The following is a 12,262-nucleotide window of genomic DNA, read 5'->3' as shown; positions in this document are numbered from 1 at the left end:
CTAAAGGAGAGTCCAGAGAGAGATCAGGAAGCCTCCAGCTGGCACACACACACCCACAAATACACATTCACACATTCTCTCTCTGTGTCACAGCTCCCTCCGACCCTCGTGACCCGAGCAGTTCATATGACAGAGACCATGTGGTCTGGATGCAAAATATGGAGTCAGATTATTTTACAGTGAACAAGCTCTTCCCTCTCAGCAGACCTGCTGATCACTGGTCATTAACAGAGTGTTGCACCAATTGGCTGCTATGCTACTGACTATCGCTGCCTGATCACGGGTCTTATGATCACAGCAACCGAGCCAACACGAACACACACACACACACACACACACACACACACACACACACACACACACACACACACACACACACACACACACACACACAGACACGTCACAGAGAATGTAAAAGATTTAAACATGTATTCTTCAACTGTCTGAGCCTCCATGGGCAGCATTGGGGTACATTAGAGAGTAGTAAATAGGATATTAACAAAGTTAAGTTTACAATAAAATCAAACAGCCATGTAAAAAGTAGAGAAAGTATCAAATGTTGAGAGAGGCATTATTGGTTCATTCAACTTTATACTTTTAGATCTTCAATAAAAAGTAGACATTTCGTTGGGGAAAGTGCTTTTTAATGTAATAAACATGTAAATAAAACAAGCACACAAATCATTTCTACATTTTATTCTATGTACAAAAAATGCATGATTCTTTCTCTAAATAACTATTTTTAATTGACTCAATGCTTCTTTTACTTCAGTAAACGAGCTGAATACTTAGTTCACCACTGTTTATACCTGTATACCGCTCCATATGTTGTTAAACAGATGACGCTGAGGGGCCTGTGCACAGCTTTTATGTCATTTGGCTGTGTAGCTCCTGTGTCCCTGCATCCCCTTAACCAGCGCTCATTGTTTTTGGGACATCCCTCAGGATTCACTCGGGCGGTGAGCGTGGATCGATTCTACCCGCCTGACGATTCATTCCACGCTTTACCAACCATGTGATCTGTTCAAATACACACACACACACACACACACACACACACACACTTGCCATTCGTGCGTGCATGACTGGGCGCTCACACTCATTTAAAGAAGGAATATATTCTGCGCAGTCTTCGAAAGGAAAGGAGACTTTCAAATTATAAGCCCTGTGCTGCGCCTGATATCCTGATAGCTGTGTTTACCTGCAGGATGGGACACTCAGCATGAACATGTGTGTGATGGAGGTAGTGACGTAGCCACAGAGAAACTTACTTCAACTGTTTCTTTTTCTTCCATGTGAAACCACAGAGCAGCATGTCTTAAACAGAAAATACATGTGACCTATTTACAGTTCTCCCTAAGTGTGTGTGTGTGTGTGTGTGTGTGTGTGTGTGTGCGCGCGCACATGTGCATGTTCAACTCTCTCTGTGTAAGGGACCATCCCTTGTAAAAGCGTGTGGTTTCCTCACAGGATATGGCTTTTTGGTAAAAAAGACAGAGGAAGCGCTCTGAAGAAAGCTTCTCTTCTTTTCTTTCGCTCTCCTCCCATCTCTCACTCCGCTCTTTCTTTCCACGAGACGCATGTCTCATGTTCAGGATGATTTATGGAGACTAGAGAGGTTTTGCTTTTCTGGTCAATTAAAATCTTGTCTTGCTTTTTTTTTTTTTTGCAACAAAGAAAGTTGCACACTAACTGTGACCAACTGCCTCTCTGAGGATCCAATTCAGCAGTCACCTGTTTAACATTTATACTAAGTGTGTGTGTGTGCAGTCAACTGCAACAACAAACACTTTCACATATAAAATGAAAAACAAGCACAAACACAGAGAAACACCAGTGTAAAAACACAAAACATTTTGGTGCTTACTGAGCGGCGTCTCTCAGTCCACAACACAAAGTCTAAGGAGCCTGGCGTTAAGAACGTTCTACCTCATTTCTACCCCTTGATGAAACACTAAGTTGACTTGTATAGACAGTGTCAAGAGGAGTTTGTAACTACAGGTTGCAAGCAGCAGTGAGGATCGCTCCTCGAGCTGCCTGGGCCTGTTTGACTCCTGAACACTGAGGGACAGCTTCGCCACGGCTCCTTCATATTTAATTGTTCTGTTGAATTATTCTGGCGCACGGCCGTGTTGTGCCACCATGAATTGGGCCTCAGAGTTTGTGAGTGTCTGTGTGTGTGTGTGTGTGTGGGGAGACAGGGACGACAGGGAGAATGATGTGGCAGTAGTGCCCGAGTTTGCCACGAACACTGGAAGCCTGTGGGAAAGCAGAACCATAGCAACAGAATGAATTAATGAACAGAATCAGAATGCTACGTTTAACACTAGGTACAAGCGTGTATGCACACACACACACACACACACACGCACACACACACACACAGGTTCAAGCCAGCTGGTGATTTCATATTCAACACAGGTAACCTGGTGATGCAGGTGGGCCCAGCAGCTCGCAGCCCGATACTGATCATGTTGTACGTTCTTACAGTTTCACAGTTTAACTTCATGTGGACAAATCAAATCTGATGCCGTTTCTCATCATTTACTCGTTCATATTGGTTTTCATCGAAAAAGAATGAACTCTAAGGTATGAATCATTTGAGCATCAAACAGAGCTGTGGCTGTACGTTCTGTAAGACGGATGTTGTTGTTTTTTTAATTAAACTATTACAAATGTATTTTTAAAAGTAACAATTATTATAATTTGAACATTATAGCATAAGTTTCAATAAAAACAATGTTTGTAAGGCTGTAACCAAAAATGTATCAGATTTTTGGGTGCGCCAGCTGTCTCTTTGGGGGCTACACATGCACCTGGAAATGCCACTGATACAACAAATTACACAGTATCATGATGATATTAGGTTAACACAAATAAAATCCCCACACAGAAGATGTGCTGATGCTCTCCTTCAGTGAGTTCTATCTTGGTATTCTTTGAGCCCGTGCTATTCAGAGAAGTCTGCAGCGCCCCCTTCAGGAAAAGACAGAAAAACACTTGAGATTCAGATGAATGTTCAGAGCTTTTCAGTGATTTTACACACCTGAATGCCGTATTATTTTGATTTTACATGCTATTTAATTAGCATAAAGTATATTTTTTGGCTCAAATAACATGTAATCATTTTTTTAATTAATATTTTTTTAGAGAATGATTAGACAATATTGTACAGGCATTTACTTTGACACTTTGAAGACTTGACACTTTTCAAAAACTAATTTTGCCTGTCTGCAATTATTGAGTGGCAGAAAAAAAAGAAGCTTTACTACAGGTGGTGAGGACAAACCCTGCGGCAGCCCATGTTGGAGGCTGATGAATGGAAAAGTTCAGAGGCATCTAAACACTTTGATCCAGTGAAACCTCATTTTAAAGCAGCTGGTATCAGATCAGATGCTTTTGAGAATGCATTTGTGGTGCGTTATCTTGTTGAACCATATGACATTTAAGGCAATTAAGGTTGATTGTACAATGTAGTTTTTTTCCCCACCATTTAAGATTGAAAACATACAAAATAAATCAATTTAAAAAGTAGTAAGTTGTGTCCAAAACATCAAATAAGCTAAGGGTAGTTAGGTGTTTAAGCCAATTAAGCATTAGGGGAACTGTCAATCACACTGAAACATAACACTTAACATTTCAGTGCTTCTCTTTATAATCCTGTCCTGCCTGAAAGGATTTTCATTAAAACAACGGTTCATAAATGCCTTCAAACGTTATGGAGTGGTTACAGAAAGTTCAAAGTCAGAAGAGTACCTCACTTGTCACTGAAAAAATGTGTATGTCAAACACAAAACTGGGTTATGATTTCAGAGCAGAAGGGTACATTTTAAGACAAACATTGATTTTTTTACATTTTTTTAATTGTACAATATTACAATTACATTTGTACAAATGCAGTTTAAAAAAATGAAATTCAGGCTACAAGAGGAAAGGTTTGCTGGGGCCTGAAAACAACAATGTCCTTGACAACTGCACTGAACCGTCATGCAGCAGAGGTGGAAACAAGCTGCTTGGAGGGAGCGCCACATACACACACACACACTACATCAGTGGTGGGCTCGCATAGCTTCCTCCCGTTCACTCATTCAGATCATAAAAACACAGGAAGGGCAAACGCAGCAAGGTGGATACCAACATCCGTGCAGATGAAGCTCATGTACTGATTCGGTCTCATAAAAAAAAAAGAAGAAAAAAAAAGAGAAATAAATCAAGTTGAGTGTTGTAGTGCAGAAGGAAACCAGGGGAGTATGGTGGTTGTTCATTTGTTGTTTGGTCCAGGTCCAATGTGTTAAGAAGCCAAGCCGCAGGGTCAGAGGTCATCAGGTAGAGTTTAAGAGCGGGTGTACTTCCCCCAGATGTGCAGCATGAAGACCGAAGCAATGAAGAGCAGACTCATCACTAGCACTGGCACCGGGCCGCTGTCACAACAAAGACACTATGATTATTACTCAGATTAACACCCAAACACATTAAAAAAAATAACATCATTCGCTCAAACTCCAACCACAGCCAGAGTCTTAGTGGAGTGGCTGATTTTATTGATGAGTTTAGGAAACAAGGAGGCGCTCTCATCTCTGAAGGAGGAACTGAGTGGGGCGGAGGGGTGCACCGCTAAGTAGCAGCATTGCCATGCCAACCATCTCCTCAGCGGCCCCCTCCTCTCCCTGTCAGAAGGCGGTAATTGAGTTGACCTTTCAGAGTGCATCCTTTAATGAAGCTTTGAGGCCAGCGTCTAACACAGGAACAAACACGCACTCGATATACAGAACTATATGGCGAGTCTGCCCTCCTTCGACTGCTGGAGAGCCACACTCAATAACCACCACAGCACCATCGATCAACCATAGCCAGCTATGGCCAGGAGACAGGACGCCTCCTTTAATATTCGGGGCGAGGATGCAGCAGGATAAAAGTTCACGGGTTTGAGTTTTATAAAAGTACGCTTTCCAAACACACAATATTTTTTTTGACCACAGAGGCACGTCTGTCCAATTTCCTGCCATTAAACATTCCTTCCATTCCACGGAATGAAAATAGATATAACATTAATGATATCAAGTGTCGGAAGTCCTGAGAATTAGTACGCGTGTCAGTGGCTAAATTTGTTTGCTCGTGTTTATGTCCCTGTGTTCCGCTTTAATAAACTGTACTTACACTTTGAGACCAGGCGAGTCTTCTGTGTAGAAGCGCCACATACCACCAGTACCTGCAGATCCTGTGGTCCTGCCACCGCTGCGAGTACCGCTGCTGGTAGCTTTCCTGTGGAACACACATACCCCAAGTCAAACATCTTTGCCATTATACACTGTATTCATAATGTAACTATAATGGCTGCTGATGAAAGAGTGCGGTGATTCATGGCCGCTTCACTCATGTGATGAGATTAAACAGAGGTTAATGAGGTAATGAAGAGGGTGATAGTAATGTGTAATAATGAGAGGTAACAGCGAGCCCCTGATTACACACTGATTAAGCCCACAGCACAACATCTATCTGCTGCTCTAATCTACACAGGGCACACAAAAATAAAAGGGAAAGGCTATCTGAAAATCATCAATCACTCTTTACATCATGAAGACATGAGCAGGCGGGGTCAATGCTCGGTGTACTCTGCATATAGTGTGTGTGCAAGCGAGATGACAACATTACTTACATCTCATGTTTAATGAAAAAGCAGTCTTCTGCTTTTTCACAGTGGTGGCCAACAAAGAGATCACAACTTAATGAAGAATAAAATATAAAAGTGTCTTTGTAAGCAAGACCTTGAGTTGCCACAGCAACTTTTAATGCTTTATGGATTCTCCAAGTCTTTGAACTCTACTGCAGTGATGAACTAAATTCTAAAAAATATATTTCCCCATGTGAATCTTTGCTGGTGGTGGCCAAGAAAGCTACCCAACAAGTCAACAAGTCTAACTCAGATTTCCAATTGGTGTTGTAATAGTTTGAAATCTGTGATGACTGTAGCAAACATCATGTTTAAACTCCTCAAACAATCCAGTGTGCCTTTGAGTCCTGTTTCGAAGAATCTTCTAATTTTATTACTGTATCCATTTTAGCCGGCCTGTCACACATCTGTCAGCACTTACTCATCTTTCTACAGGATAAAGAGCAGAGGTAAAAGTTGGGTAGATTGTGTTTGTGTGTGTTTACCTCTGTCTGACTGTGGAGCCGGCTGCGCGGGGAGCCACTGTCTTACTGGGGGAACGGCTAGACACCCCAACATTGGTTGCACTTGCTGCTGGTCCAGGCTGAGGGGAAAGACACCAGAATGAATACACATAGATAGGCTGAAACTCCAATATGCCCTCTTTCTGACAGTCTGCCTGGAACCTGTCACTCTCAAATACTCTTCCAGCTAAAAAACAAAACAAAAAACACCATTTCTAAAAAGAGATTAAACAAGGATTCTTTATTAACTTATTTACTTTGATTCTGAACTATACAGTGTGTATGTCACAGACTGATGGCCAAGGCCTCCCCGAGTTGGGGTTAACTTCTAAACGACGGTAACAAAGCAAATGTCTTCAGGAACCTATCACGTTATCATTAATTCATTCATTCATTTAGAGGTGGGCCATCGTAAAAAAAAAAGTGTGTTCGTGACTGTTTGAGTTGTTTTAAAAGAGCCACGTCCACATTGGATGAGCTAACCGTGAAGCTAGCTAACAGAGAGTAACACGCGAGCACAGGTTTCACATTCAAATGGCGCAAAGGAGCTGGTAAGGCAGCAGTTTACTGAGCAGAGTATCTTACCATTTCGTTTTTTATTTGTCCCGATTGCGAGGTGAAACTCTAAACCCTTCTTCAAGCCGATGTCCACGTCAAAGAAACAGCAGACAGCCGGTGTGTGAATTGGTCAAAACTGGAGAAGAGATCCCTCAAAGCTGACGCTTGTCTAAAAAGGACACGACTGCAAAACACAAGACCAGCGTATAAGACCGAGCAGAAGCCTGACCAGTTTATCGCATTCACCACAAAAATAATAAATACAATAATATTTTAGGTGCTTTTTTCGGGCTAATTTGATTAAAACTATATCTTTAAAATCCAGTGGTATCCTTGCTTCATTTAATTTAGATGTGTGCTTGTACTTTAATTTAAAGGCACATTTTTGGTCCACTTAGATTTTGAAAGCGACGTGTCTCACAGGAAGCGCGTCCATCACATCGAGGAAACAGACGCCATTGTGGCTCAAACTCAGAGCGTCGATTAGGCCTGATAACAAGAGATGATTTGATCCAACATGGCGTCCAAACAGTATAGTTTCCTGACAGTTCATACGGCTACTGGCACGTAGACGAGTATAATCACAGGCTTCCGAGCCTGGACAAGCTAGAGAGATCCAAAAAGGTAAATATAATTGCTTTATAATTAGGTTGTGAGGAGATGTAGCTGTGTTCAGTTACAAAGGAAACTGCTCACCAAGTTAGTTTTCTAAAACGGCTTGTAATATACATACATAGCTACATAGCCATAACCATAATCTCGTGACTGTACCAGCTAATTTACGTCAGATAAAAACACTTGGAATAACTTTTTTTTTTAAGCAGACAGCTATCATGAGTAGTTTATGTTCCTGTATCAGTTCGACTTCTGTAAATGTAGTGTGGTTTTCCTTTTAGTAACGTTATAAGGCTCGTTGGGACATTATGACAGCCACAGTGGTTTGCAGTATATTTCACAGTTTTTGACAAAACGTGCCTCTTGGGATAACAGTTATTAATTACATTATTAATGAAACAGAATGACAAAATAGCACATTGGCACCAAAATGTTATACTTTCACTTGTATAGTTAAATGTTCTTTGTTGTTGCTTTTGTGGTTGTTTTTGTTGTGTTATGATGCACCTTCCGCCAGGACAAATTCCGTTTGTACTAACTCACGTGGCAACAAAACGTTTCTGATTCTGATTCGGATGTGTCAACAGTACGATTCTAACAAGTTGATCTGTATGGAATGAGAGAGAGAGGATTCATGCTAAATAAATGGTTTGCTTTGGACATTATCAAGCAAATATTAAACTGTTGTACTTTAAATGATGGGATGATCTGCACTGTGCTCATCAGTTCATCTCATTCTACATCATCTATAGATACAATGTGTTTAAAATCCAACGGTCATTGTAGTGGTCTTGTAGTCAAACCTATTCCAGATTCAATTTGAACTTAAATCAATCTTATGTGCAGGATGGCACGAGTGGTGTTTCTCCATCCAGACCTTGGTATTGGTGGAGCAGAGAGACTGGTGGTAGATGCTGCTGTTGCTCTGAAGTCTCAGGGATGTGGCGTGCAGATTTGGACGGCCCATTACGACCCAACACACTGCTTCTCTGAGACCCTGGACCCAGAACTACCTGTGGTACGTTAACACGCGCCTTGCTACGTAATGTTGTCCCTCAAAGACAAACAAATAGTTTATCTCAAACACACACTTAATTTTTGTATTGTTTCAATCACTTGTCTAATAGGTGTGTGTGGGTGACTGGCTACCCACCAATGTGTTTGGTTACCTGCACGCCCTGTGTGCCTACCTGAGGATGATCTATGTGGCCCTCTACCTGGTCTTCCTCAGCGGGGTGGAGTACGATGTCGTCTTCTGTGACCAAGTGAGTCATGTCCTACAAAAACTATTTGTCTGTATTGTTGTCACTAATTTGAGTTCCCCGGCCTTCTGTATCTTCTAACTGTCTCTGTTGCTCAGAGAATATCTTCCATTGTGAACAGTGGAGTGTCTCTTTGTTTCTCCCTTTTTGTGTTGTTTTGTGTTTTATTTCTTGTCTGATCATTTTACTATACCAGTCCATAAAGTGGACTTTCCCTTTGCTTATCTTCTACTATTTTGTCTTTCACACAAAAATGCTCCTTTGGTGTCACTTTTCTCTTGCACAATGTTACCATACAGAGAAAACCTACTATTCAGATTGATTTCCAGACATGTACATGTTTGTTTATACCATTTTTATTTTTCCCCCAGGTGTCAGTGTGTATCCCGGTGCTGCGACTGTCCCGTCTCAGAAAGAAGGTTTTGTTTTACTGTCACTTTCCAGACCAGCTACTGACCCAGAGGAAGTCGGCCCTGAAGAAGCTTTATCGCGCTCCCATCGACTGGCTGGAGGAACGCACCACTGGCATGGCTGACATGGTACGTTACAGCTGAGGGTTGACGGCTGTAACATGCAGGTTATGATGATCTGATTGCACGGCAGGGTTGTCTCATGAGAAGCATTCTCATTCAATTTAGAAAACTAATAAGATGATCCATCCATTATCTTTAACAGCTTAACCTGTTCAGGGCTGTAGGGGTCTGGAGCTGAGCCCAGCTGACATTGGGCACCGGCAGGGTACACCCTGTACAGGTCACCAGACTATTGCAGGGACTAATAAGATTATATAATTTAGTTTATCAACTTCATTTTAAATTGGTTTTGCATTTTGTCCACAGAAAAGTAGTTTCTAAAAAGTAACTAGGTTCAAATTGTATGAATCAGTAAGTAATCAATAGGTTTAATTATTCTGATGCACAAAGCAGGTTTATATCACTGGATACAAATATTTAAGATCACTTATAGATCAAAGATATAATGAACTGTATACGTGAATCTCAGTGCCATCTCAGGTAAAAGCTGCCTTCAAGGAAAAGACTAGTGAAAAGTTATATGCTTTTTATAGCTCAATGTGTTTGGAACAAAATGTTAATTTATCATTTTTAATAGCTTAAATAAACCAAATTCATTATTTCAAATGGGATACAGCAAACTGTTGTAAGAGCTCAGGGCCCTGACAGAAAAGAAACTGACATTTTGATTATAGTTGAGACTTCAGGATAATAAAAGGCTTCAGGCTGTCACCCATTTCTTCAGGAATTAAAATGCATGTGATATATGTGAGATCCTTACGAACTAATCTCTCTGTACTTCCTCTTAGATTCTGGTAAACAGCCAGTTCACCGCAGGCATCTTCGCAGAGACCTTTCGTGGTCTAAGAGGAGTCCAGACAGATGTCCTCTATCCCTCCCTCAACACGCATACTTTTGACCAGCAGTCCAGTGAAGCACAGGGCCTGGAAGGGCTGCTCCCTGAGGGGACCTCCTGCCTGTTTCTCTCTCTGAACCGATACGAGAGGAAGAAGAATCTGGGGCTGTCTCTGGAGGCTCTCGCATTCCTGATGAGCAGCCTTCCTCCAGGCCAGAGAGCAGGTATTCACCTGGTGGTGGCGGGGGGCTACGATGACCGAGTTACTGAGAATGTTCAACATTACACGGAACTGAAAGATCTAGCAGCGCAGCTTCACTTGAAAGACTCTGTCACTTTCCTGCGCTCCCCCTCCGATTCACTGAAGGTGGCACTGCTGCGGGGCAGCGCAGCTGTGCTGTACACCCCGAGCAGAGAGCATTTTGGGATAGTTCCCGTGGAGTCCATGTACTGCTGCTGCCCTGTTATCGCGGTGAACTCTGGGGGCCCCCTGGAGAGCGTGGCAGACGGGGAGACGGGCTTCCTGTGCGAGCCCACGGCAGAGGCCTTCTCTAAGGCCATGGAGAGGCTCGTGAGGGAGCCGCAGCTTCGCAGGGACATGGGACAAGCTGGGAGAAGGAGGGTGCAAGATAAATTCTCTCTTCAGGCCTTCTCAAACCAGCTGTATGGGTACATTGTCAGATTGAGCCAGTGATAAGAACGCTGGAGAAGAGGCAGAAGACGGTTGGAAAAATGATCTTTTGCTGAACTGTGAATTGTCTGCGGGTGACAAGGGTCTTCAGTGAGGTGAAGAGGAGGTCTTCTCGCAGTGAATGTATGTGTAAATGAGCAGGGAGGCGGAGGGGCGAGGGTGGGAGGGGGATGGTATTATGAGGACTCCGAGGACAATCAATCAGCATTCCCCTGGAGGGGTTGCTGAGAGAAAAAAACCGACGGAATCTCTATACCAATTAAGACAAGAGTAACGAGTTTACCCATCCTATCTCTGGAAAAATAACACACTCACACCGGCAAGTGTGTACCTGGTTGTGTGTGTGTGTGTAAGTGTACATGTACATGTGTAGAGCCGAGCTAATGAGCGGACCGAAAGGTTTGATGTGAAATGTTTTGCACTGTGTATGTTTTTGTCTTTGTGTGTTTGGGGGATGAAGAAGAATGTACAGTGTGCACAGTCCCAGATCAATAAACAGGATGCTTTCCACTACTTCCTGTCCGCTCAGAGCTTTGTTCCCCTCCTCACATTCAGAAGACGCTGGCCTGTTCATGACTCTTGCTGCTGTGAGGTTATTAACAGATCATAGAGAGTGTTTGGCTTTATTAGAGGTCTGGTTGATGGGCAGTATGGCTTTGTCTGGGTCATTATCAACGAGGAGAATAGCAGAAGGTCAATGTGTCTGCGCGCTGCCCTCCTACTGTATAGAAACACTCTTATTGACATTCCTGAAGTCTTAATAAACAAGAGGACACATACTTTTCTGACTCTTATGGAGTTTGCTTTGTTGGTAAAGTTTTTAGGCTTCGCTAAGGATGTTTCGGATGAGCATGGAGGCACAGAAAGGTTGTCAATGTTGTGCCATGCTTTTTTTTTTCTTCTTTTCATTGAACACATTTGATTGTGTTTTGAGTTGTGAAATAAAACATTCTCAGACAATGTTGCAGCCAAGGAGTTTTATTTTTGCTCATTATCAAAGCAGGAGTGTCGCATGACGTTCACGAGAAGCGCCGCAGGAGAGCTTAAGTTTCCGTCTCCATCCGTTGTAGCATTATCATTTGCAGGGTTTCAGTTGTATCCACATGTGCGCCATTATTTTTCTTTAAGGGAATCTAAAAAAAAGAGTCCGTTAATAATTTTGAAGATCGGCTGATTGGTTACATGTCCAATATTTACCACGCCACACAGTCTCTTTCACTCGTGTGCCGTTGAACTAACCTGGTTGCACACAGCACGGCCGTAGCGAACAAATGTGGCGAAATGCTCACTGTTGAAGTTCACCAGGTCGTATTTGAACTCCTGCTGCAGAAACGTCTGGCAGCGATCCGTCATCATCTCCTGTGTAGATGGAACCAGGTTGTGTTTGTTGTTGTTGACCCTGATGCGAGTTCCTGGAGGCACTTTGATCTCCGTAATGAGCTGTCTGCAGATCCTGGTGTTCCTCAGAACACGATCACCATTTGACTTTGGAACCAAATGTTGAAGGAAGCTGCGGCAGGTTCTCTGTACCATGTTCTCATCTGACAGTTACAGGGAAATATGAAGTGTTTAAGTAAAATATACCTGACGCATT

General features: G+C 42.6%; 2 protein-coding genes across 2 annotated transcripts; one reads left to right on the top strand and one right to left on the bottom strand.

Moving 5' to 3' along the window:
• Positions 1-3,841: 3,841 nt before the first annotated feature.
• sec61b (SEC61 translocon subunit beta) lies at positions 3,842-6,896 on the bottom strand. Its single transcript, XM_068570417.1, has 4 exons — positions 6,760-6,896; positions 6,157-6,254; positions 5,158-5,262; positions 3,842-4,421 (listed from the first exon to the last, which is right to left on the bottom strand). The coding sequence occupies exons 1-4, from the start codon at positions 6,760-6,762 to the stop codon at positions 4,334-4,336; spliced, it is 294 nt and encodes a 97-aa protein (XP_068426518.1). The 5' UTR covers positions 6,763-6,896; the 3' UTR covers positions 3,842-4,333.
• A 305-nt stretch (positions 6,897-7,201) lies between these two features.
• Positions 7,202-11,181, top strand: alg2 (ALG2 alpha-1,3/1,6-mannosyltransferase). The gene is made up of 5 exons (XM_068568958.1): positions 7,202-7,356; positions 8,194-8,365; positions 8,475-8,612; positions 8,981-9,148; positions 9,931-11,181. Exons 2-5 carry the CDS (start codon positions 8,195-8,197, stop codon positions 10,669-10,671), a joined length of 1,218 nt encoding a protein of 405 aa, XP_068425059.1. The 5' UTR covers positions 7,202-7,356; position 8,194; the 3' UTR covers positions 10,672-11,181.
• The last annotated feature ends 1,081 nt before the right edge of the window (positions 11,182-12,262 follow it).

Source organism: Clinocottus analis, unplaced genomic scaffold, assembly GCF_023055335.1.
Source record: "Clinocottus analis isolate CAN_PGR_092001 unplaced genomic scaffold, fCliAna1.0.p SCAF_9, whole genome shotgun sequence".
NCBI lineage: Eukaryota > Metazoa > Chordata > Actinopteri > Perciformes > Cottidae > Clinocottus > Clinocottus analis.
The sequence above is the reverse complement of the archived record's forward strand: the minus strand, read 5'-3'. Positions and strand labels throughout refer to the sequence as shown.

What these genes read in the sequence shown, in the direction of transcription:
- sec61b (XM_068570417.1), bottom strand. An exon ending in GGCTCCACAGTCAGACAGAG is followed by an intron (nt 5,263 to 6,156) that starts GTAAACACACAC and finishes TGTGTTCCACAG; the next exon opens with GAAAGCTACCAGCAGCGGTA. An exon ending in GACTCGCCTGGTCTCAAAGT is followed by an intron (nt 4,422 to 5,157) that starts GTAAGTACAGTT and finishes TTGTTGTGACAG; the next exon opens with CGGCCCGGTGCCAGTGCTAG.
- alg2 (XM_068568958.1), top strand. Translation starts at nt 8,195, where the DNA reads ATGGCACGAGTGGTGTTTCTCCATCCAGACCTTGGTATTGGTGGAGCA. An exon ending in ATGTCGTCTTCTGTGACCAA is followed by an intron (nt 8,613 to 8,980) that starts GTGAGTCATGTC and finishes TTTTTCCCCCAG; the next exon opens with GTGTCAGTGTGTATCCCGGT. An exon ending in CCACTGGCATGGCTGACATG is followed by an intron (nt 9,149 to 9,930) that starts GTACGTTACAGC and finishes ACTTCCTCTTAG; the next exon opens with ATTCTGGTAAACAGCCAGTT.